We start from the raw sequence: 27,756 nt of genomic DNA, 5'->3' as shown, positions 1-27,756 counted from the left end.
TTGTTTGTTTGAACGCGCTAATCTCGGGAACTACTGGTCCGATTTGAAAAATTCTTTCAGTGTTAGATAGCCCATTTATCGAGGAAGGTTATAGGCTATATATCATCACGCTACGGCCAATAGGAACAGAGTACCAGTGAAAAATGTTACAAAAACGGGGAAAATTATGATTCTCTTATGAGACGCAAGCGAAGTTGCGCGGGTCAGCTAGTATACACATATAATACAGTGGTAACTATTGAACTTGAATGGAAACCAGTTAGATTATGTTATTTTTTGTTACGATGCGATTGATGTACCTGCGTCAGTTGTACGCTGGAGGTGCTTTATGACAGGAGACCTTTGCTCAGCTGTAAACAACGTGAACAACGAACTTACAAATAATGTTTTCAAAATCAAAATCAAATCATTTATCAGTTTAGGTCAAATATTGACACATGATAGTCGTTACAATTACTGAATCTACCACTAGCTCGGAAGGGGGTAGAGCCTTATGAGAAGAGCTAGCAAGAAACTCACGGTCACTCTTTTCAATCGCCAAAAGATTTACAATGTGGTTAATATAATAATTGATCATGCGAGGAGCTCCCAACAATCAGCGATATAGACTAGGTAAATGTTAATTATGGGGTAAGAAAAAAGTAAAGTAGTAAGTATTTAAATATCAATTTATTTATTAGCATTCAGCAAAGGTACTCCATCATTAAGGTGTCGTGTTAATTAAGTTCGGCCACAAATATAAAAGTTTTCAAACAATGAGCTATCTTATGTTTGCCTAACCCCCGGTTCGCGAAATACATTTAGCGGTAGTTTATCTATTCAATAGCGTCTTCTTTTACGAGTATAAACGCTCTTGAATAGATGAACTACCGCGGTATAACTAAGCAGTAAGTAGTTTATCTATTAAATAGCGTTTTTTTTATATGAATATAAACGCTATTGAATAGTTAAACTACCGGTAAATGTACCTCAGAAACCGGGGGTAAGAGATGTCGGCTAACGAGATTGTCGTTTGTTGTGGTGCAGAATGTGAGAAGCCTGCACTATACTAGCAATATTATAAGAGGCTTATGCTAAGTAGCGTTGGAATCTAAGCTAGGTTAGTTTCTAAACATATGTACATAACATCACGCTTGTAGTACCCAAAGGCGTACGCAAAGATGCCCCCACGTTTCGCCTTTCACAATTTTAATCCCATATGCCATAGCAATCTGACCCCTTACCAAACACCGGACTACTATTGAAAAATATTATAATTTAAATGCGAAAAGACCAATAGCCCATTGCCCGACCTGGGAATCAAACCCGAGACCTCGTGATCAGTCGTTCGTATACACTACTGCCTAGACCACAGATACAGTTACATCATTGAACAGATAACTCTATTTTGGATATTTCCACCTGCCTTTACAATACTTCACAATAATCGCCAATATACTATTCAAACCTTTTTTATAAGATCGTAGAAAAAAATAATACCAGCGATCAATTATGATGTAATTATGTATGTACTCGGAACCATTAATATAATAATATCTCAAAAGAAAATACCTTTAAGACAATATTGAAAGCATTTTCCGCTCGTTTCAAACCCCGAACTCGTGTTTGTTGAACAAACACGTTTTAATTGAAATGTAAAGGAAAATTTAATTAGGGTTTATAATTATCAGAGCCATGTTTCAATGTTACCGCTATTGGAAGATATTATATCTACACAGAAGTAAATAGGTAGTTAGCCTCATTTAGTTAAGCGATTTAAGAGAAAGAATAAAGCGGTTATTCAATAAAATGAATCCATATGAATCAATGGACCTCATTTGACGAAAATAAATATCGTGGGTGGTGCACGCGTACGTCCTTCACACTTTGATACAGTTGATGTTGAATCGCGTGATTTTATAGTACTTGGTGTGTGGTATGGATTTATTTTTCTACTTTTTTTCCATTTAGCCTGATTTAGCAGTCTATCTGACTTTCGTTTAATTTTATTACCTGCTATTAACCATAGGGGTTAGCTTAATTTGAATTGGATCGATATAAAAAATAAGCTGTTAGGATATTAAGGTTACTGGCTCCAGTTGGCTCCACTGGCTTGTTTATACCGGCCACCCATCTTAGTCTCGACCTCGGTAATCTAGTCATCTCTTTACCTAACTTAATTCTTAACGACGACTTACGACAGCAAGTTTATTTAAACCTTACAATTGAAGACATCGCTATCACACTTTCAGTTACAAATCGTCACAACACGCCTTCCTTTAAGTACATAAAATCGGAAAACTTCACACGGCTGTTCGACAGGTTAAATTGAAATATTGATGATCTATCGATTCATACAACTTCCACTACACACGGATAACATAGTATACGCTATAGTACAGAGGTGTCCTTTTATCCATCGATTTATAAGCAACTTATTTTTAGCTACTAGCTGACACGCGTGGTACCGCTCTCGGGTAACGTGGGTTCAAAAAAATGTTAAGTACTGATTTCCGGATAAAAGTTACCTGTGTTTGATTTCAGGCCGTCATTCTAACTTTTACGAAAAGACAGGCAGCTAACGCGTTTATTTATTCGTCAGAGGAAAAACATAAAGTTTTTAAATTCTAGGAAAGCAAAAAACAGTAACAACTTCCTTTATGTAGCGCAGTCGGGTAAAATAGCCTAGGTTCCATTGATGCTTTCCACCAAAGTGTTACGAGGTTTTTCTTTTGCAACATTTTTGATAGTAGCTCGGAGTGCGGCAAAAACGAACAACAAAATACGAGAGTTAAAATAAAACTCAAAACGGAATAAACATTTTGGATGGATAAGTTTAGGCTAGAATTGGAGGAATATTTTTTTTATCTTGCATGCAGTTAAATCACGGCTGATGCAATCCAGTAGCTGGATTTCCTATCTAAGATTACAAGCAACTTTGTGCTGCAGAAAAAAATATTTCGTTTTAATGCCTACACCTAAATGTAATGCAAACGAACTTCGATTTACTTCAAATGACACATCATGATTTCTTAAAGTTCTTATTTTATATCTTCAGATATAAAAATCAATGTATACTATCGTACCGTGGTCCGCAGATGGTAAAGTATGTTGATGTATGTCTAAATTGGGTTCACATATTCATATAGTATACTTACAGCCGTAAATGTCTTCACGTGTTCGGAGTAGGGCAAAAAGACAGCGTCCTTGTTACACGTACTTACAATTTTCATACATAACTAAGAGCAAAAATTTTGTATATTTTATACTCGTCTTTCTACCTTAGATGTAATTATTACTGTCTAGCCGCCTCGATGTAAATTAATACTATTTGTTTATACTATCTGCTCAGTTTTTTTGTTTTATCTCTCCATTAAAACCTTTGTGCCTTTTAGTAAATATGGCAAAAATATTTTGCAGAATTATTCAAGCCGTTCTCGAGTTTTGCGTTTAGCGACACATTTCTCGATTAGTTTTCATTAACATAGAATAATATTACTTATAAATTAGTTAACGCATATTGCATAGGTACCCACTAAACGCAGTAAACATTATTTAGGAAAGACATGTTACCCGGAATAGAGAAAAGCGGTATAATTGAATGCTACTTATGGACCAGTGCCATTAGTTTCAACGTTACGTAGGTATAGGTAAACTGTTAGAAATTAAAAATAGATAAAGGTTTTTTATCAGAATCCAAAATTAAGTACAGATGAGGGTTAATGCCTCATACAGGTTTTCTAATTTGTATATCTCAACTTAGCATTTGTCATTTCCCTTGTTTAGTTTCTTAAATCATATAGGTAGACTAGCTGACCCGCGCAACTTCGCTTGCTTCACCTAAGAGAATGCGCCAAAATTTTCCCCGTTTTTGTAACATTTTCCGTTGCTTCTCCGCTCCTAATGACCGTAGCGTTATATATAGCCTATAGCCTTCCTCGATAAATGGGCTATGTAACACTGAAAGAATTTGTAAAATCGGACCATTAGTTCCTGAGATTAGCGTGTTCAAACAAACAAACAAACAAACTCTTCAGCTTTATAATATTAAGTATAGATAAGTCTTAAGTCATAACAACTGCTGACGTGTTTGTCAAGGACGAATACAAGTACAAATGCTGGTGGAAACGCTAAGTGACATGTCTTCATCGATTCACCTACCAAATCAATAACAAGATAGGTATGCCTATAATATTTGTATATGTCAGAGTCTCCTTCCGTATCTGCAATTGCTTATCTATACAACACTAATCGGTAATACGTTTGTTTGTACCTACCATTTACTAAATAACTACCTACTTCCATTCAATGCAGCAGTCTAGCTATTGTTCTTTATGTGACTAAACAGAAAAAATACTGACAAATACGAGGAAAACACGACAAATAGCATTACGTAAAAGATCTACAACAAAAACTGCATGCTCGTATCGTCAGAGTCGGCGTGTATAAAACTGCGTACTTTTACGATCTCTCGTAGCAGGTAGTAGCGTGATAAAGTTTGAAAGGCGTCAAAGATAGCAAGCAACCATTAGGTAAATGGGCGGGGTCATTGACCCGCACGCAGTGTGACGATGAGCCATCACATCACAGCCTGTGGGGCAGGTCGCGGTCGGGAAACACTCGACATCGCCACGTAACACCCCAAGGTCTCCGAACTTGACACACAATACCTATACACTCTATACAGCCGTGCACACGAATGCTGCTCTACCACATCATAATTACACGGTCACAGCAATACTTTCAATATACTTCCTAAAATTCATTTTATTCACTCAGTAATAATTTAAATTATGAAAATGTATTCTAGAAGTGAAAGAGAATGTATCACCGGCACAAAGCTCCATACAGTAGAGTAGGTATTCTAGTTAGATAAAAGTGATATCTATGTAGAGCTCCGGGGAATATGCGAAATACCGGCCTAATTCACGACAATCACAACTAAAGAAACTAAATAACGAAGGAAAATAATTTTATAAATATTTAGTTACTTAGTTAGTAGTTACTTAATCAACATACATAGGTCGCAAGTCATACAACATACCTTATATACCTAATGTTATATTATGTACCCATTACCTTCCCATAAAATATTGTTAAAATGATCTACGAGTACTAAAATACATATTTTATTATCTAGGTACATAGATTACTTTCAAGCTAAGCTTTGACGCATAATTCTTGAATTTAATATACCTATTTGACTAAAGGTTAAATTAGCATCAGGGTCATCAAGTTAATCAGAGGGACGGACGCATACGGAATTGCTGATGTATTGAAAAAACAGCACTGCATACTACTCAAATATTCCTCTTGTGACTATAAAAAACACATGTAAGATAACAAACGTAAATATGCAACATCCCACTACGCTCGAAAAGTATTTTTAGGTTATAGAAAGCACAAATTAATTGCTTTACTACACAAATCAATATAATATTGAAATGACAAATGTAGAGACAAAGCATTAATTATCATAATTTATTATTTATCTTGTTGCACAATAGCCTTGTCGGAAATATATCATATTGAGATCAAATGTCTCAAAATCTGAACGCATTCTATATTCTAATGGCTTCCTGTATTAAAATGTGATTCTAAATGTTAACAGAAAAAACTAATTTTCGATAAAAAACATGTTTCCATTGAAACGAAGAATTTTAAATGGCTGCTAGTAGCGCCATCTGTTTTTATTAAACTTAAACAACCACTCTACATAAACACGTGGTGCGGCGACTCGTAGAAGTTACGCGAACAGTCGAGTGACTCAATGTGGTATACATGAAAATACAGAGATGGCAGTTCCAGTTATTATTAGGATATAATCTTCGCTATGTAACGAAAATCGTGTCAAACAATAATGATACATATTTGCAACATTTATAACTAATGTACAAAACTAATTTTCGATATTATTACTTTGGATAGATTAGGTAGAGTCTGGTAGAGGTAAAAAAATGTTTAATTATGATGAATATTACTTACAGTACGCTCAAATTTTCCAGTGCGTAGCATTTCCCTAATTATGTTTTCTTTGTTAATAAGCTTGCCATTTTGCAAAATTTATGTGCAGTAAGGGCGTTTATCGTAGAGCAGCTGTGAGGGCGAGGCGGCGCGGCGCGGCGGCGCTTGCGCCTGTGCGCGGTCGCCAGCGCCAGCGCGACCTAGCAGCACTGTCACACTCGTCTTTTGGATGTAATCACGAGCGGTCGTGTTACTACAGGGCTCATTGTAGTTCGCACGAAAGCCCTTAACAGTGCCTTTTCAAATGTAGTCCCTTTGGTGTGATTCACGTCAAAGGATTAATTGTGAATTTCGAGAGGAAAATCGATGAAATCGTAAGTATTCCATTATTTTCTTTATTTCTCAATTAGTCATTGAAAGCATATTGCACAATCCACGCGACGTTTTCCACACTTTTCATGAAATAAACATTTTTCCAAGAAGTTTATCAAACGTTTACGACTTAGCGTTTGTGTACGTTTGATCCAAAGCAGTACCTTGTCAACTTTCTCTTGCTCGAAGTGGAATTTGCTAGCGACCTTTGCATAGAGTACTGCAAAAAAAAAACAAGAATATCTATTCATAATACAGCTTAAACTAGGATCAGTTGCTATCAGGTAAAACTCTACAGTTGTATCATTCATAAAAAGCCAAATGGGCAAGTCGCCACCAGCCGAGAGATATTTGTGTCACAATCACAATGGAGTTTAGGCGTACGGCATTTGACCCTAAATTCGGTTTATGAACTGAATAACTTCGTACAATGTCCCCCAAACGTGCACGTGGTGTTATATTTAGACCACGTTGCGAAGCAGTCTTGCCGTGACCAGTTACTGATGCAAAGAAATGGTCAAGTTGAGGCATCCAGTGGCCATTTTGGGGTCAAATCTGAAGTGTAATGTAAAACTTTATAATACTACTCGTTCAGGAAACTAAGTATTGGAATCTACCTTGAATTAACAAGAATGCTTTAATGTTTCAACGAGGTTTCGTTATTTAGTTAATATTCGCTCTGTTGAATAACAATCTCCATTCTAATTTATGTCTGACTTATAGCTTGTTGCTAAGTAATAGATAACAATGATACTTTACCTGATAATAGCGTCTATAAATGAATGATTTAAATCCTTAATCTGTTCTGAAATCCATAGATCACTGAAGTGATGTCTCTGTGATAATATTCTATGTGCGTATGTTAGTAACAGAGTTGCGTTCTAATTAGACACTTGTCCGATAAAGGAGTGACATGAATTATGACGCAATATAAACCCTTTTATCAAGTTAACTTACATGCGAAGTTACTTGTAAAAATATGAAGTCAATGGTCTCTTTATATCGCATTTTTTTGTTTGAACAATTCCATTTGTATCATACATTGTTCGAGTGCTGAGTGCCTGTCAAACAGTATGTGGACAATTTACACAGTTAATTTCCACTAAAACTGTAAACATCAGTTCAATCATTCAATGAGGAAAATTGTTTCGTTTTGTACGATTGATTTCCTGTCAAAGTAGTGTCGATAAGGCCAGAATTTACCTCGGTACATAGCAAAATTCTAACACAGTTGAGAGCTAGTACTAGTTGTCATGTCCACTAAACATGCGAATTACTTCTGTAATATAAGTACATTTATTCTCAGAATTCAATAATTACGTTCGTGGAATTGAAGACTATTTATTCAATGATGGAGGAAAAATCGTTTAGCTATTTGTATCTATTTTCCATTCATTTATTCATCTACTTCAGTGGCAGTAGTGCTTAATCGAAGAGTATGTAATCTACCTCTACTACATATGTATACTACTATTTTGAAAACATTCAAGGGACATCTACCGTTTATGAATAGGAATGTTATTACATCACTCGATTTTTCTACATATTAACATCACTCATACTTGTTACTACAATCGGATAATATGTTAAAAATAAGAATTATGTGTAGAGTGTTATATAGACTCTTTATTATGCGACTAACCATATTCAAAATATGAAAGTATTTCTCATTACTCATTACTGACTATCAAACTAGTCCTTATTCAAATTTAAAATCTTAGCTAAACATAGTACTTACTTATAGGTGTAAACTGTACGAAGTTTAGCTTGCCCTAATATATCACGGGATAATTAAGCATACACTTACACACTTCTATAGAATTTCACTCATTCTCAATGTTTTTAATGGGGTTATTGTACGATTCTATTGTTTTAAGATGGTTTCCCACATACAACCTGATTTAAATTCCCCCGTACGTATATTATTTTATTCTCTACATACCTACCTACCTATTTACTTTACCATATTTTCGAAAAGTATCTGTATTGAATACTACTGCATTGTTTGTTGTTAACTTGTTATAATAATAACAATACAATAACAAATAATAACAAGGTATGAGAAGTATTCAACAAATGTTTTATTGATACTCTCATGAAATTCTAGTACCAATCGTCTGATTGTAGAGTTAAAATCTCAGTTGATAATATATCAACTGAGATTTTAACTCTACAAAACCCTTTAAAATTAAAAGGCTGTCTGGTCGATCACTATAATCCAGCTAATACTATATTTGAGAATGTCTGTATGTATTAAGGCTTGGTACTCTTTCACGCAAAAACTACTGAACGAATATGATGTAGCACATAGATAGTTTATAACCTGGAATAACATTTAGAATTTTATATTGTGATGTATCTACTATGTATCTTTCTTGTGTGTCTGGTTTTACTAAATAAACTTTATTCTTTCTTTCAATTTTTTATCTCGGAAAGCCCTTTAACGTTAATGAAATCACAGAAGCTTGTTTTCTATAATGCATTGTTTTACCCTGTTTCGCGAGTGATTCTAGTCTATACGCAAAAGAAAATGTTGGTTCTAGATATCACGTAGTGGACAATTAATCATCATCAGTAATCATCTCGCCGCTGGCGTTAGATACGTGATGTTAATCATCTTTCGCCTTCCAACTACATTGCTATCTATGACTAAATACACAGAAACTTGAAGAATGAATAACGCTCTTTGCACGTGACGGTACTAGATAACAACCGTAACAGGACTAAAATAACTAAATTGATGTACTACCTGACAAATTCTACGCTATTTATAGTCTTAACTACGTTTTTTTCGAAGTATGACGTAAATAAAATATTTAAGATTGTCGTGCGTAGGAGCCAAGACTTAGATGTCGACAGAGGCTAAATATGTATATATATAATGTATTCAGTATAGCTTGTTCATTTTGCACTCATTTCTATGTTAATCGATAGTTGTCAACGTAGTCCTATTATTTCATGCGTGAACGTGGCAATGCAAAGGTATAGCTTAATAAACCGTGATAATTCGTTTCCATACAGACCGAACCGTACCTATTATTTATTTTTAGATAAGGGGATTACATATGATATTTACTGGTAAATCTAATATTCCGGGTCTCATTTATTAGATATGTTAATGACTGGGATTTTATTATTTCGAGTCCCGCCAGCATAAAAATATGAATAATTATAAATTATATACTCATATTTTTTATATAATGTCTCTACAGTCATGGCGATTGTCTACGTGCGAGTGCGTAGTACATGCTACGGTCAGAATATCAATGAGTACGATCATGTTAATATCTGCCACTCGTTTGACGTTCTATAAAATATAAAACAAAACTAGTTGGGACAGATGTGTGGACTGACGTCACATTTGCGGGTTTATCACCCGAGCGAGATATATGTCGTCTCGACCGTCCTGAGACAACATACAGACAGATTACAACAGACTCGGCAAGCGTCATCAATGACTAAAAAGCGCTTTAAAATCATACATAATATCACGCCTCTTATACCCGAAGGCGTACTTCATACACCCACATTACGCCATTAACAATGTTAGTTCCAGAAAATAGGGTGCAAACCTATTGCTATTTACCGGGCACGTTACCAAACTCCGGGATATTATTATGAAATATTCTAATATAAATAAGAAAGACAAATAGTACCATGTCTGGGAAACGAATTAGAGACATCATGATCAGCAGCCGGACACTACCGATCGTGCCACAGAGGCAGTAAAAATCATATTCCAAGTAAAAAGGAAATCTGCCGTGTACACTGTTATCAACAGCCAAAAAAGTAATTTATATTCTGGGTTGACACCATCAAATATTATTACACGGTGTGACATTGGAAAAATCCCACTTATCACTTCTGTTAAACGTGAGTCGTTTTACGAACGACGTAGCGATAATGAGATTATAATTATATGACATTTAGAGCGACATTTCTTAGAGGCCAAATATTCAAGTAAAACGTAATTAAAATTTATCGGAAGCTGTAGACATTTCCGAAACATTGATCAGAAATAGCCATGGTCATTAACCTCACTACTTCATTGATCTGTCCATCTGAAATCCAGCCATGTTTACTTAATAAACTAGTGTTAACAATGAATTAAATCTCAACTCAAGCCAATGATTAGGTTTAAAAATCAAATAGATTTCGTAAAATTTTGCAGACGCGACCAATGACGTTGATAACCTTTGATGACGTCCGAATTCCCCGATGTTTCTTTTTGTCAGTCTGCCATCGTCCATTCTCTTGACGGACCTAAACTATACATTCAAATATATACAGGTATATAGGTACTAGCTTAATATACCACGCCGTATTTATATAGTTGTATGTAGAGACTTAATAGCGCCACATTCTTGACACTTTATTTTAAAAAGAACTAGCTTCTCTTGCAACTTCATCTGCGAATAAAGGTTTCCGCGGTGGTTATCAAGGATATAAACTACCTGTCTGATTTTTTTTAAATACATTAAAAACATAGTAATCAATTGTTTTCCGTGAAAAAGCAATAAATATCACAAACTTCAGGAACATAATAATAGTAGAACTATAAATGTAAGTTTCAAAGCACCAAGAACACTGGCACATGACAACAAGTAAGACTTTATATAGAAGTATGAAGCGATACAACTACTTATTAATAAATTGGGCCACCTCGAAGCGTCGTTCATCTCATCAGTGGTGTCGCAGACGTTTGTTTACAGTCCCAGGTGATTACATTATGGTTATATCCATCGCTAATTGGCCGCGTGTCGTATGGCCGTCGCCCGCGCCGACCAGTCACAATAACTACGTATATTAAACCCAGACTAAATGATCATCATGATGATTATGTTCAAACAAGTTTGAATAAAATTAACATCTAAAAGAGACATTTAGTCTGAATAAATGATATTATAACAACACAAACGACATTTATTGTGTTATTTTAATAGCAGATTATATAAGAAATATGATTACACTAAACCATGTGAAATATACAGGCAGAAACTAATTTTCAGGCATAAATCTCGCAATACTACGAGCAGACCTTGCAATAATCAATAAATAAATATTATTGATTGATTTATAATCTACTTCATTAAATTTAAATAATCATGTCTACGTATCAAAATTGGAATCCTAAATTCTTTAAAGTTTCTTTACATTAAATCAAACTCTATCGCTCTTGTGTTTAAGATAATGAACTGCTAAATTGCTAGGCTAGTATAGTATATTTCTCTTCTTTTTGATATGCTCTTATGAAGACATGAGCAATATGACTTTAAAAGATGGTGTTGGTGAAGAATCCGTTGACAGGCCCTTTTTATATATTATAATGGTAAATGAAACCCTACGGTCCCTTCGCGTAATACTTAGTTATAGTTATTATCAATTTATAGAGCGCCCATAGCCAGTTGCGCTCACTGGTCGGTAAACGATCTGTGGGTTAAGCAAACCTTGGCGCGGTCATTCCATAGATGGGTGACTGCATAGTGGTATTTGAACTGGGCGACTCCGTGCTTCGGAGGGCACGTAAAATGTCGGTCCCGATTGGTGTCAATTAAGACAACAGTCGTTAAGCCACGTCAAAGACCTTCGTGCGGCTTGAACAACTTTGACACTAGGTTGACCAGTAATCATACGATAAGAAGAAGAAGATCAATTTAATACTTTTTATTGTGTATCTTTCGTCTTTGGAGTCTCTACCGCCCCTTATAATAAGCACAAGCGCCCACTAGGGGGCATCATCCCCGTTGGGAACCTATGATTTCGAAACCTGCGAAGATATGTTCTATAGTTCTAATAATAAACATGTTGTTTCAGATCAGTGGCGGTCTAGATCAGTGGTCGACCGACTCCCACAGTCTTTACAGAGTTCCATCCCGATGGGTTGAGTACGCCGACACTTTGTGTTAGTGGTCAAACCACTCACGCTGTAAGTACCAACTATTACACATCTTTACTAATATTATAAAGCTGAAAAGTTTGTTTGTTTGTTTGAACGCGCTAATCTCATGAGCTACTTGTCCGATTTGAAAAATTATTTATATAATTTAACGAATGCTTTAATTTCTGTCTAATTTAAATAACTTAAATACTTTCACCTTAGCTGGATCATATAAGTTCTTATACCAATAATATGAGAAACAGAACATATGTCAGAATGCAATGCGTAAAGAAATAAACATTAGAGGATATTGAAAGAAAACCTCATTGTGAATTTTTATATTAGTAGGTTTCAGCTGTAGTACAGTTTTTTTAGTCGTAAGCAATTCAAAAAGTCCATGAGATATCATAATGCAACATTAGTTTGGCTACAAAGTCAAGTATAGCAATAGTTTGATTAGCCTTGCTACATCCGCCGCATTCGTATTATGCAGTTTTGAGGCACAACACCTTTATGTACGAGTATTTACACAAGAATATTCAGTATTGCGGTTTCATGACGATAGATTCTATCGTCCAACAAATTATTAGAGAGCCTTGTGTGCAAGGTTCGCGGCCAGCGGAGATGTATAACATCATAACTTTTAAACTCTCGTGTTGTGTTTAATGTATAATAGAATACGGGAATTAACACGAACATGCATTTTACAACATTCATATTTTTAGAAAATCAGTGAGCGGCTTATGCAGTTCATGGTGGACTGTTTCCTTCTTCTATTTTATTTTTGAAATACATAGAAAACTAATTTAAAATAAACATTAATCGTGCAATCCAAGGCTTTCTACTATATCGTCGTTGGACTAATTAAGCTATTTCGAGAAACGATGATATTAGGGGTGTAGAGCTGTAGATTCAGTGTTTCTTAATCTGTTGCCGTGGGTCCCTAGAGTCGAATGTGTATATGAAGGTCCGCAGTCTAACTTTGGTCGAGACATTTTTTAAGTTGAAACGCTGCTATAGATAGTAATAAATGATCACACTCACCATACCGTGACTGTGCTAGTGTGTAAATAAAACATGATGTGTAACATTAAAGTCACGTTGTGCCGCTGTTATAAACAATGCCATCAAAAACATTCTGTAAAAACCTCAAGTCTCGCCGTAAAAAGTTGTGAGATCTATATAATACCAAGTCGATTAATCTATTTAGTCTCTACTTAAAGGACCTTCTGTCTTAAGTTATTACGTATGTTATTATCATTCCAATTTTAAAAAATACCTTTAAAACAAATAGACCGACCTGGCCATCGCATGATTTGATTATTAGTATGTATCACACTACACAGCACAACAAGAAGTTAATGCTCCTGAAATGTTAATAATGGCGAATTTGTGTTTTCTTGCGATGACCAAGTCGATCTATTTGTTTTAAAAGTATTTTTTAAAATTGGAATGATAATAACATACGTAATAACTTAAGACAGAAGGTCCTTTAAGTAGAGACTAAATAGATTAATCGACTTGGTATTATATAGATCTCACAACTTTTTACGGCGAGACTTGAGGTTTTTACAGAATGTTTTTGATGGCATCTCACTTCTTTTTGTAGAGCGAACATAAGTCCAATTTGTATGGAAAGACGTTTATTTTTCATAATTCAACATATTTTCTTATGGGAATGTTGTTCAGTTTCATGGGCTAAACACCCTTACTTTACCTCCTCCCGTTATGCCTCATATAGTAGGTACCTATTTACACCTATTTATTTTATTTTCTACAGTAATAATAATTCATTAACTGCAAATGTAACCTTGTAATCTTATACATTTATATGGGATTACAAAGTTATTGTTGCAGTTGGTGTATTTAGAAAACTGGACCGAAATTAGAAAATATTAAATTTTTCCCATGATTAAGACACTAAACCCTATTTATATTCAAAATTTTAAGCTTCTAAGTCTGCTAGAAGTACCTTAGACTTTTGATGATCGGTGAGTCAGTGAGTCAGTGAATCAGTGAGTGACAAAATTCAAAATTTTAACAAGTTGTCATTCTTAAACTACTGGTTCAAATTGACTGAAATTTTAAATATACCGTGTTTATACAATGACTGATTAGTTGCTGAAAATCCAGGCTTCTTGTTTTATCCACAACGAAATTATAGGGGTGTCAAAAATAGCCCGAATTGCTTCGAGAAAAGGATGTTACGGCCGTGCCGCTTTTTTTTTGCTCGACTTGCGGGGGCACTTCCGTGCCCCCAGATTAGACGTGGGATATTTGTTAGCGACTTGTAACTCACGCGGAAGTCGATTGTTTCCTGAACACTCAATGAAATATACTCATATATGTGAGTAAAAACCAATTCCTTTCGATCAATTTGTTATCATTCCGTTTATAAAATGACGTTTCGTAGTGAAATATTCACGAAATTGACGCTAAATATCTCTAAAGGCTCTGGTTTAATGTCTAGAGAACGCTTTCATAATACATTACATACTTTTACTTTCTGTCAGTATGTATTGAATGTATGCTAGGTACAGTATAGGAGAGAGTGTTGTGTTTTTTACTGCGTACACTAGATCATCCGACAGCTCTTAATATCTTTATAATGCAAATCTGATTCTAGTACAGAACGCATAATGCACATTGAATAATATAGATACATGTTCTTTTCAATGTTAAAATATATTTTATTTTTTATTGTTATTTTAATATAGTTTACGAACGTCTGCATTCTTTTTTATAGAACCAGTGATACCTGCTTCATTATTAAATAATCATGAGCTTAAATATTATCTACAAGTGGTATTGAAATATTCGCGTAAATTATCACATATCTGCTACTATTACACATTCTATTCGCATGTTATAAGGTGACCGATGACGCAATATTATTGAAAACGTAGTCATGGAATATCTTAGTTAAGATTTAAATATCAAATCGATTCGGTCGACACGATTACGAGTGTTCGATAAATCGATTCCTGTAGAGATTGGTAAAAAGCGTGGAGGAGAGTCGATGGGGTCGCGCAGCTGTCGCCGAGGCACGACGACCAGACGAGGTCGATGACCTCCCACAGCGATCCATTCACTGTTGCGGCCTACGGGTGCATTTATAACGACACACATGCACCCGCAATGCATTCCCTTAATGTGCTATGTTGACTCCCAACTGTATAATGTAAGTGTACGCACACGAACAAGGATGTTTTGTACAAAAGAATTGAAACTTGATAAATTAAATAATTAGGTAGATATGTAGTTTAATAAATTATGATATTGAATTCGAGCACAAAATTATGTATAGAAATTTATTTTTAAAACGCGTGCAAATAAAGTAGGTATGCACACATTGCAATTTTGTTTAATTGGAAAACATTTTACGTGCCAAGCATATTAATTCACCCACCTAAGTATTTTATCACTTGTTGAAAGTAAAATGTAAGACGGAATTAAATAATTTTCTAGAAATATACCGATACAAGCACTCTTATTATATTTGCTCTAGATTGCAACAAAATTATGTATGAGCATAGTTTAGAGAAAGTAGGCGACGTATTATCAGCTTTTGCGAGTAAACACACCATGTCTAGACGCATCATGTGGAATAAAAAAGTTTATTGTACAATAGCTCGTTTCTCTATTACTATCGACTACCGACAACCGAGCTGTCATCGAGAAATTTTGTATGAAAATCTGATCAGCGCCTCTGATGGGCGTCGCGTCGTAGGAAATATTTTGGCAGTACATTCTAAGTGTCATAATTTCGATACTCGACAGTACCGACGGTACAGAATAGCGCTACTTGTCTCTTGGTGCTTCGCAGTTCGAACGAGTTATGTGACCACTACCGCTGTAGTCAGAACTTTTTTTATCCAGACAGGAATTTCCGGCCGTGTGCGAACTCCCCTCGGGTCACTACAGGCTAAACAACTTTGTGCTATGAGAATATAGCCTATTGTTGTGCTTTTATTACCGAAAAAAATATCTATTTAGATTCATAGGTCCGTGAAATATTTAAATATAGTATAGCAAATATTTATTATTCATTGACAATGCCGACCTTCTAGGATGCAAACGCAGGGTTTACAAATAAAACATCCTAGTCGACCACACCTGTCCTTTGCTATTGATAAATCGTTAGCACAATCGACTCTCTTTGTCGGATCAAGCAACACCATATTAAAATGAACAGGATTTACTACTCATGGTCAAGAGCACGTAAACTCACATGGCTAAACAAACCCAAATAGCTTCAAACTGCGTATCGATAGAGATTATAATATAACACCGAATGCCAAGGGCAAGATGTTATTTATTTATTTTATCGTAGTAACTAAACGTAAACGAAATCTGTATATTTACAAATACCAAACCGATACCTGTAAGGGATGTTGTAGAATTATTTTGCTGCCAAAAATAGCATTGATGTATTCATACGTTGATCCCGGCGATATAATTCATGTTCGCATTTGCCTGAGTGATAGATACTTGCTATGACGCAAAATAATATTTTAGTAATGTTATTGCAACAGTTAATGTAAAGTCAGCAACTAAATACAGTGCACGTTACTTTTCGAAATATGATGTTTTTGCGTCAACTTAAAATATGGCAGCGATAGCATAAACGAGGCTCCGTTTTTGTCGACTAAGCAACAGGTGAAAACCATTTTAATTATAGTTTGAAACAATGTAAGGCCTGCGTCATATTATGGTAAACAAATTTAAATGGATATAATTATATCAGTCCTCTAATATCCCTCTAAATATTTATTATTTGAATAGTTATTATATTCAAGCGTTCATTATGTAGATAGCTATCACTCTGTTTTGCGAAACGTGATTGCTAAAATATTACTTTTGACGGTCAAATCCTCACGGGTGCCTTGAAAACGGGCAAAGACGTGTATGAGCGTAAATATACACTAGAGCATCATCATAAAATTCATAAAACCGAATGTATATACTGTAACAGCAGCAGACCGTATTGATTTACTTTAGATATGTTTACGAATCCGCCGAACGTACTTTTGCAAATTCGGTTCTAATATTTACAATAAAGTAACATAAATTCAGTGAGTGCTACCAGAATAACGTGTCTACGATTAGACGTTGCAGATATTTCTGTACCACCTTTACTGTTAGATAAAGTTAGCAGTTTTATTTGCAACTAAGGAAAGTATTTCAGTAGTGTATTTCCTTGGCCGTGAGCGTCACATTACTTGCAATCATCCAGTCCTCTCACGGATCTCGGGTAAGTCGATATTACTGATTGTGTAAAATCCTTTGTCCTCTTACATATTTTCCTCTAAAGGGAGTTGTTACTGTGGGTGGACGCTGCAGTAGATGAATTGTTATCTAATAGTGTAGAGTAGAGTGTAATAGGAAGTGCGGTGGAATAGGATCCACGGCCTAGTTGCCATGGCGCTAAGTATCTGCTCATGGTGACAGCAGAGGAGGCCACTCGTATTACGATAAAGACAAAGTACGGAAGCACCGAGCACAGTGTCAGCTGAGTCTGTGTACCTACCGACCGTGCATGACAACCACTTGTTACTAAACATAAACAACGATTATGTTCGTATAATACGATCCGGTGATTGTTTGATGATGCTTATGCTAACCTCAGTTAGCTGTATAATATTACTTATAAACGTTTTTTCCATAAAAATTACTTTAGTAAATAAGTAGCTCAAAAAAAGATATATTTTCCTGAAAGATAAATCGTTGTTACTACTACTTATGCCGTTATAGATAAAATAATATATTTTGTTGCAGATATTATTGCATTATTTTTAGTAAAACAATAACAAACATTTGAGAAAATACACGAGCTCACGTTTTGTATTTGCTGCACAGTTTTAATGGCAGAAGCACATGTTATAGTATCTATCGACACATGGCATGAGCATGGACGGTTACGGAAAATATTCATTTGTACATAGAAAATGTGATAATCGTGTACTGCGGTTTTATACCTAGATTCTACATTAATCGGCAACGTGCATGCGGTCATTATGAAATTACGTCGATTCATACTAAACAGACTGTATTCGAGTCCATCTATGATAATGTACTGTACGAAAATTTTCCATTCCTTGTGCTAAACTGTTTTATACTTAGGGCTAGTTTCACAGCTTATGGATAACCTATCCAGTAAGTAGATAAGTTAACAGCTTATATCTGAAAACAACTGTCAAAATTTCACCTATTTTGTCTAACCGATGGTTATTAAAAAGTAAAATCAGCCATTTTTCTTTCAATAATTTCAAAATGGGTGCCTTTGCAGATCAGATACATAATTATCAACGACGATGAAACTAACCATTTTTTTACCAGACTCTTGATATTTATACAATTTCTTTCCTTGTAATTTCATTAAATGTTGTCAACATTTAATGAAAATACAAGGAAAGAAATTAACATTTAATGATCACCCATTTTCAAATTATTGAAAGAAAAATATAGAATGTGTTGTAAAAGTTTTTTTGCCAAATAATTTTATTTTGAACACTAACAAATTCAGAGATTCGTGCCAAGTGCGCTACGGGTACGAATGTACGCATGTTTATCAATGTCTTGTTGTCCTATGCCACTAAGTACAAAGATCTATATCAGCTGACTATCTAAAAAAAGACATCCGAACTTCTATGACTGTCCCCTGAAAGTTACTAAAAAGGATCAATTGCACCCAGTACAGGAATTCATAAGAAACTTTTTAAAGCTGTTTAAATTAATATTATAATTGTTTTTTGCAATTTTACGAAAACGTGTAAAAGGCTCATATCGTAAGTTTTCAAACTTGTAAAAACAATTCAAAAGCGCTTTCTAAAACCATTTCACAGTAATCAATGCCCACCAAATTAATTATAATTAATTGCATTAACTTTTACAATTTACTGAACAGAACGCAGGTATAAAATTGATTCGTTAGAAGTAATAATGTTAGCTTAGCTACGATATTTAGATAGGTAGTCGGTGTAAGAAGGTATTATTAGGCGGTTGTCTTCTCCACGTGTACGGTTGTAGGTAGTGTATGATTTCAGGCCCGATCCATTGTTTAAGTGCACTTGTTGCTAGGACTTCACATATGCGTTTTCCTACGAACACTCGTGTGAAGCGATTTTGCATGTGACTGTACCTGTGTATCTCGTTCGACGTTCATGTGAAAAATATACAAAATGTGAAGATAGTGTTGTACAAACTAGGTATAGTATTGTTTTTAATCGTTTTTTTGGTATTCCACAAAAAAGACATCAATTGAATTTTTAAATATATTTTACGAAGCACAGATTTAATAAATTTTTCAATTGCTTTAATTGCATACGCATTGCATGTTATTGTAGATATGTTAATTTCATATATTATATCAAGCAACAAACTTAAAAATAATCAATTTATTTTGTCAACAATAACTGTTTTATTAATTACATAGTATTTATAGATAACGTGAGACGCAATCCTTTAACATTAGAGTAAGTATCTTGTATTGGTATAATGATAACATCGTATGTCTACCTCACTACTGGTGTTCAGTATCCAGTCTTATAGAAAACACCCTAAGGATACAAGCTTATGTGAATATCTGTGATGTGAGATTGTCTTTCTTGAAAATACTCTTAAATTCTTCGACTAAAGTGAGTAAGATTCCGTTAGAAATATTCCTTCGATTAGCTCCAGTGTTTCGTATCGGTTCGAATGTTTTTCAAACTTATCAGTGGCTATTGTTAAAGTTATGTGTTTTGTGTACTTTGTTTGTTGCTTTACTGACGCAGTGTTGTTGTTAAATATATTTTTTGTTGTGTTATGAAATGTTATTGGAATATAGTTCTAATTATGGTTATACATACTTTAGTCTAATTATAAACAAGTGTTACAAATCATTCAAACGTTGATACTAAGTTTGATCTATTTTCACGCGAAATAACATTTCTTAGCACAAAAGAAATGATTAAGTAACTATTTATTTGTTTTCAAACTCCAGTCAATTTTATATGTTTACAAAAAACCTCGTTTTAAATTTACATAAGACTTAACAGAAGACAAAACACTAAAATATAATGAGCCGTGACTTTTGCTAATTGTTCAAAGATTTTTAGAATATTTGTGTATATCAAGGAGATAGTAATTTAATTGTATATTTGAACTTCCAAATAGATTAAAGCGTCTCCCCAGTTTACTATTTTAGGGATAATTAATTATTGTAGCTCAATAGATGATGCCGGCAGAAATCTCTGAATATTCATATTTCTACGGTGATCACCGTCCCCGTAAGATCATCTTAAGATAATAGTCACACTGCTTTAAAACATCCATTCCTGGTAGTTAATAGAAATAAAAAGTCTTATTAAATTAATATCTCATATTATTCCAAAGAACTGGTCGCATCATGCCGCCAATAGGGGGATTTGGAAGGGTAGGGGAGGCCTTTTCTCAGCAGTGGGACAATCAATCAGGCTAAGAAAAAAAAATCCATAGAAGCTTTATTTTTAAGTCTATTTTAAAAAACTAAGTAACGTTATATCTAAATACCTAATGATTCTACTTACTTTCTTAAAATACCGCTGTATAACCAAACACTGGCGTAAATATTAAACAGAAGAGATAATAAGTGACGACTTTATGAACAACAAGGCATTATACGTACATTTCCGCTCCATTTTACTTCTGAATACGTACGAGCAATGTCTAGTAAGGCTTGCTACATATACATTCGGTTCGGCATTAAGCGGCTTAGCCGATCAAAACCGAATATGAACCCTAGGTAGTTGGAGCACCCTTTCGAATAGCACCTAGCCTAGTCCACGAAGAGAACCTGTCAAATATAGTAATAAGGTCAGGTGCTATTCGAACGGGTGCTCTAGCTAGATTGACTACCTCATGAGCCCGATAGGCCGTACAAGTGAGTCGAGTCGGTTTTGTTGTTCGATAAATATTGCCGGAATATGTGTGTAGCAAGCGTAATAAGTAAATGCTTTTACTCTTATTTGCGATCTGTGACCTGTACGTATACTTATCGTAGTTTGCACCCATCTATCACTGGCTCGTTTTATGCGTCGGTATTGCACAAAACGTGCAATGATTATGAATAATTGGCGTTGGTATTTATAACGTCGCAATCGCAAGGCAGAGAAAATTGATAGATTTTTCCTACAAGGAAATTTGGTTAGATTGTCAATGATTTGGAAAGCAATAGATATACTTGCAAGAGGCAGATCAAGTCTCAATATAATTAGGTAATTAAATGTTTTGAAGAAAGGCACACTGTTCGGGTTAAGAAAGTATCCTTTGTATGTATATAACAAACCCATATCCGTACATCGTCACAGACTAGCGCGTTTGCAGCACGACATATATGTATAAGGAAAATTCGGTTGTTATCTTTGATAATAAAATTAACGTTTTAATTTTTTTTTCGTACTAGAAGTTTTGAAACCATGAAGGTTAAGTATCTTATATTATTATTTAAGGAAAATTTTCATGGTTTACGAATATTCGGTAGAGTCGTAAGTGTGTCATGGTTTGTACTTAAGCAAAAGATTATTTTTTTTGTATCGATACGCACCGTGATAAGCGGCTAAATAAGTGTAGCATATTTTGTGTTTTAGGACCAAAACTACATATATTTTCAGACTTGTTTAATAATTCCAAGCTCCTTTAGGTGACTCTACTTTTCGTAGACGGTAATCCTAATCTCTTTATGTAGAGTCGCATCGAAATGTAAAGTCCAGCCACCTGCAATCTAAATATATCTTCGAATTAAAACCACCCAGAAAATAAAGGAAGGTTATATACGAAATAACTAGAAAACTACACAAAACTTCTTACGTCTGCCTTTCTTCTTTGATAACATTAGTAGGTACAATAGAATAATGATTTAAGATTTTACTTGTTAAATATTGAATACATAGTTTAATGTGCACTATAATATCTCACCGTCTTAGGACTTTAAAACTTAAAAAAATCTCTATCAAGCAATACTACTCCCGAATCTTAATTTATTAAAACGTTTTATACCGTATAGTTTTAACCGAATATTTATTTTGTTTCAGGTTTACAAGGGAAAATTAGTACGAAACTGGTGCAAAAGTTCACCTTAAAAGTAAAAGGCATTCGAGCCGTATCCAATGCCGTCTCCGAGCCAAGCTTTCGGAGCATCGTCAGTAGAACCGTAGTCAGCTGGACGCATCAGCACAACTTTGATGGTCACTCTCCCGCTGGAGAAAATAATCTACACGCACTGTCACTTCATTGTTATTAAATTTCTAAACATATTTTTCATTTTGTAGTATTTATATATCTTATTTATATACTTTGTTAAACTTTGAAAATGAGCAAGATTCTGAAAGTCGTCGGAGCGTCGTGGCTCCAGACGAAGATTAGCTCCTACATCCTTGGCATTCTCGGGGTTCTCGCTATCTTGGCCCTCTTCTTCGGACAGATTGAGAGGTTAGTATCTATGTGGTAATTTCCTGTTAGTAAACTGTATAGTATTTAGATGTCATTATAGATATGGTATCAGCGAAAACCGGAAAACGATTATGTACAAATAGCATTGCAAATCGTTCACAATATCGTAATGATAGATACAAGTATCACAATTACTTCTAACCATTTCAGATCAGAGCTATAGATATCTTTATATTCGTATACACCAACTAGGAACCTATATAAATTGACTAAGGGTTGAAATTATTCTGTTTGCAGAATTCAGGGAGATGGAAATTATGCAGTTACTGTGTTTTTCTCAAACAAGACTGGTTATCGTATCGAATATTGGGGACAGAGCAATGAGTTAGCAGACATACCCAGAGGTGTTGCACGAGCATACTTTAGAATGGACATGGAAAATGCTGGGTGAGTCTAAAGCTTTTAAATACTTAAAAATATATTAAAACAGTGCTTACTTTTACAACTACAGTAATACACCCACGTGCTTAAAATTAATTTAAACATAATTTCTGTTCCACAGTTGGTCGCTTCTAGAAGTTGAAACAGACCCATCATACTCGGACGAAAACCAAGCGTACGCCGCGGGCATCGTGGAGGGTGCCCTCACTTGGTCTCTGATCCACAAGCATTTGGAGAATACCATCCGAGCCAAGTGCAACTCACCGTCGGTAGGGGAGCAATGCGACAAGTTCCGAGATGCTCTCGATGAGTCTGTCAAAACGTGGAAGACACACGCAGAAAAACATGCTGAGGACGATCCGTTTTGGCACCAAGTAAGATATATAACTTTTGAACTTAAGTATTAATTAGACATAGTAATCATATTACTTAGGCAATCTACGTACAAGTTTGTTAACAACACTGATGAATAATGTCATTATTTCAGGTGTTTCTCTACTACACACAAATCAGCGGAATATATACCGGATGGAAGCATGGAGTCGAACGCTGCATGAAGGATTACAGAACAGACATATTAGACTTATACTGGCTAAATTTTGTGTCCGAAGCAATTGACATTCAACGTAAAATTAACGTCTCAATCGATGATGACCCCATTTACCAATTACCACATTTGTCCAGCGCTTTGTTGCGAGTAGTTGATGATAAGACAGAAGACGGCACTCCTACGAAGAAATTATATGTTTCACAAAATGCCGCTGGCACATACAGTTCAATGACTCGTATTTTGAAAAAATACACTCTAAATTACCATAAAACATTCAAAAGTTCCGAATTGGTGCAAGGAACTTCCATTGAATTCTCAGGATACCCAGGTTCAATCACTAGCCAAGACGAATTCTACATTGTGAAGGGTGAAAAACACAGGATGGCTGTTACAGGCACTGCTTTGAGGAATTACAACAACAAACTCCTTAAGAAAGTTAACATTTATGAGCAAGTGAGTAGAATTGTATTGATAAAAAACTGATTCGTTTTACTGTTGGTATAGATAACGAATTAAGGTCAAAGCAAGGAATATTTTTAATAAGTCATTTGTATTACAGGTGCCAGTGGGACCTCGTGTCGCAGCGGCCAACCGCCTGGCCATAAATGTCACTTCATGGGGTCACATTCTTGTGAGCAGTAACTCTGGAACTGCGAGCAAACAGTGGCTTGTCGTTGACTTCAACAAATTCGACCACCTCCATACTCTCACGCCACGAACGGAAGACAACACACCTGAATACCACGATGTTGTCACAGAGAGTACAGTCGACAAGTAAGTAATTCTTATCTTTATGTCAATGTTTGTCGTATTTATAGTCACAGCGGTGAACAAAAATGACGTTTCGAAATGAATTACCTACTAAAAACGTGTACGATTATTAAAGGCTTATTTATTTTGACATGGTCTACAGACTACAATAGCCCATCCATTTACTTTGTTTATAATGAGAGTTATAGGTACAGCCTAAAAAATCGTGACCATCTTTCAGTAACATATATTTAATCAAGCAATTTTCTATTTTCCAGGAATGTCAGGCACATTGTAGTATTTCGTCACAACAACGGTCACTCCAAAGGTTTAGTCGCACTAATTGAGCAAGTTCCTGGACTGGCGCACTCCGCTGATTTGTCTGATGCCTTCCTGAAACAAGGCTATTGGGCTACATATGGATTACCGTTTTTCAAGGTAAGCATACAAATAGAAATTGAAATCTATATAAACAATCTATGGAAACGAATAACAGGTTCAAACTTAATGCCTAAATTAAATTAATGCTTAAATTATTATTTAAGAGCATAGCAGCATTTATTAGTAGACATTATTACAAGAGAGTAGCATTTATTATTTAAGAGTAAATTAAATTACAACGAGGTGGTTCAATATTCCAGGACATTGCCGAAACAACACACGTAAATCAAATGAAAGAGCTACACGGTGACATCTTTTCCGAATCGGAGTCTCCCCGAGCACTATTATTTAAGCATGGTTATAAGAACGCCACATCACTAGAGAGCATCCTAGCGTTAATGAGACATAACAACTTAACGGAGGGGAACAGCACTAGCGACAAAGAGGAGTGCTCCAACGATGTGGACTGTATCTTCCGTGACTCCAGCTACTGGTCTGTGCTCGGTGTGAGGGGGGATCTCGCTAGCCTGGTTAAAGAAGCCTACGGTGTTCTTGATACTAAAGTCGTCAGCGGTAAGTTATCTAATTTTTTTTTATACTTTTATACTAATATTAAAAAGCTGAAGAGTTTGTTTGTATGATTGTTTGTTTGTTTGAACGCGCTAATCTCAGCAACTGCTGGTCCGATTTGAAAAAATCTTTCAGTGTTAGATAGCTCATTTATCGATTAAGGCTATAGGCAATATATCATACGCTACGACCAATAGGAGCAGAGTACCAGTAAAAAAATGTAACAAAAACGAGGAAAATTTGACCCATTCTCTCTTATGTGACGCAAGCGAAGTTGCGCGGGTCAGCTAGTATGGTATATTTCCCTAACTTTTTGGATACCCGTTCCAGAAAAAATAAATTCAGCGCCCCCTTTTACTCGATATTCATTGATATTTTACTTTACGAAATGCTTCAGCGTCCACTAGGGGGCGCTATCGCGCACATTGGAAACCTATGATTATACCTTACGATTTTACTAAGATTCATAACAATAAATGGACGTTTGTCTAATACATTAAATATTTATTTTACAGGAACTCTCAACAAAACCACTCTGGAATTTTTCGCTTTATCCGGACCAACGTACACAGAAATTCAACCAAACAAGACCCAAATAGCTTTGAACAAAGGAAACATTGTGCCTATTTACACAAAATTGCTTAACGACAACCCTAACATAACCGGTATTGAAATCGTAGACATTGTGAAACATCAACAAGAGAAAGCTGAAGAAGATAAAATGGAGTTACTTAACAAAGACCTTATTAAGCCTTTTAGTTGGTCTGAAAGCATTTATCAGAACGTATCCCATGTAGGTTTGCCCGACAGGTGGGCCTTTGAACCGTTCTCGCCTTCTTGGTCGTGGTGAATCTCCAAGTCATCATACTTTTCATAATAATTTAATTTAAGTTTAAGCCTTGGTTCATCACTTTCAATTATGTGGACGGTAAAATACTTTGACAATAATTCTCGTGAATAGACATCTTCGATAGCTTTATGCCTTGCCCTGTCTGCGCTTTGGATTACGAACCAATTTAATAATTTACATTAGACTCAGTTTGTAATTTTAGTTCATTAATTACATTAAGATTATTTATTGGATTTATGTTTGTCCCGTTAAATTCGTTTGTATAAAATGTGTTTTAGTTCCATTCAAGTTATTAGTGTTTTGTTGCCTAACTTGGGATTTGTTGCTACAGATCCAAAGCTATACAAAATGAGACTAGCTGACAAATATTTGAAACTGCAATCATGTTACTCTAGAATTCTAGACATAGAAGTTCTTCAAAATTGGTCTATAAAAATATCTATTTAAGTATGTACTTATACTTTCATCATTATGTTTTGTTTAAACACATCAAATTCATATAAAAAACAGAACGGCTTTGTACTTGATTCTGTACTTATTTATTTTTTATACATCTGCAAATGTTTTCTACATAAGTATTTTGTTATGTATCGATATAAAATGACATAATGTGATTGTTTAATAAAAATGAAGTGACTTAAAATATTCGATTTTGCTCTCGAAAATAAAATGTCTATCAATAAAATAGATCATGTGATTATTTTCTTATTTATTATGTTTAGATATAATTAATAAGCAAATAATTATTCCCTATTCCTTCCTGCCACATTCCCAACTATACCTAGTACCTAGAAGACCTACTCACGAACTAAGTATTTAAATCTAAATTATATACAATATTTCAATGACTGAAAAAGAAGACACGAGCCATTATTAGATAGAGAATATAACAAGAGTCATTTTTATTTACTTTTGGTATTTTTGGCTTCTTGTTATTTCAATATTTTGAAGCAGATAACTAGATTACCACTAGCAGATCGTATTATATTATACAACACCCTAATACGTTGTAAGTTGACTGTACCTATTTGATTTTAACGAATAGGGAAACTTAAAAATTCTACGGTAATTACGAGCCAAAAAAATAAATTGTGGCTTTTTAAACATTTAAGCATTCTTATTTAGCACTTAACCGTGATAAACAATTCTACAGTCCAGCCTAGGTAGTTTCTTTGTAAGTACTTAATTCTTACAAGCCGACCTTCATGCTAAATTAACACGTTAAACGAGTTCCCGTGTTTAAATCTGAAATTTAAAAAGACGCAATACTCTGACAGCTCCAAAACGCTTCTATTCAGTACAATTTTAGTTGAACCTAATTATTTATTATAGTTGATTATGGTAATTTAGGAATACGGATTCTGTTTAACTTATTCCAGATTTCGAATTGCCGTACAACGAAAATTAAATGGCTTTTATAGGTAGGTATGCATATACCTACCATACAGCTTCTCAGTTATTAATGATTGAGAAAAACTATTTTTTTCTGTTTTCTTATTAGGTACTTTAAAGATATGGGACTGGATTTATAATACTAAAGATTTTTAAACTAAAGCGACTATAAGGATTTCTACACGAAATTTAAGAAGTCGGTCAGAAACAGGCAATGAA

General features: G+C 34.9%; 1 protein-coding gene across 2 annotated transcripts; it reads left to right on the top strand.

Moving 5' to 3' along the window:
• The first annotated feature begins 6,147 nt into the window (after positions 1-6,147).
• lama (phospholipase B domain containing lamina ancestor) lies at positions 6,148-26,845 on the top strand. Of its 2 annotated transcripts, XM_076121500.1 has the most exons (10): positions 6,148-6,317; positions 12,130-12,241; positions 22,246-22,642; positions 22,901-23,050; positions 23,166-23,418; positions 23,532-24,047; positions 24,154-24,368; positions 24,623-24,782; positions 24,986-25,298; positions 25,811-26,845. In XM_076121500.1, exons 3-10 carry the CDS (start codon positions 22,524-22,526, stop codon positions 26,143-26,145), a joined length of 2,061 nt encoding a protein of 686 aa, XP_075977615.1. In that variant the 5' UTR covers positions 6,148-6,317; positions 12,130-12,241; positions 22,246-22,523; the 3' UTR covers positions 26,146-26,845. The 2 variants fall into 2 exon arrangements, with proteins under 2 accessions (XP_075977615.1, XP_075977616.1); XM_076121501.1 differs by lacking the exons at positions 6,148-6,317; positions 12,130-12,241 and adding an exon at positions 19,814-19,830.
• Positions 26,846-27,756: the final 911 nt, after the last annotated feature.

This window comes from Anticarsia gemmatalis, chromosome 13 (genome assembly GCF_050436995.1).
Source record: "Anticarsia gemmatalis isolate Benzon Research Colony breed Stoneville strain chromosome 13, ilAntGemm2 primary, whole genome shotgun sequence".
Taxonomy (NCBI): Eukaryota; Metazoa; Arthropoda; class Insecta; order Lepidoptera; family Erebidae; genus Anticarsia; species Anticarsia gemmatalis.
This window is presented reverse-complemented; position numbering and strand designations above follow the sequence as displayed.

Bases quoted from the DNA above. Each gene is read 5' to 3' on its own strand.
- lama (XM_076121500.1), top strand. From the start codon at position 22,524: ATGAGCAAGATTCTGAAAGTCGTCGGAGCGTCGTGGCTCCAGACGAAG. The intron at 24,048-24,153 runs GTGAGTAGAATT...TTTGTATTACAG, and splicing joins AAGTTAACATTTATGAGCAA to GTGCCAGTGGGACCTCGTGT. The intron at 25,299-25,810 runs GTAAGTTATCTA...TTTATTTTACAG, and splicing joins TGATACTAAAGTCGTCAGCG to GAACTCTCAACAAAACCACT.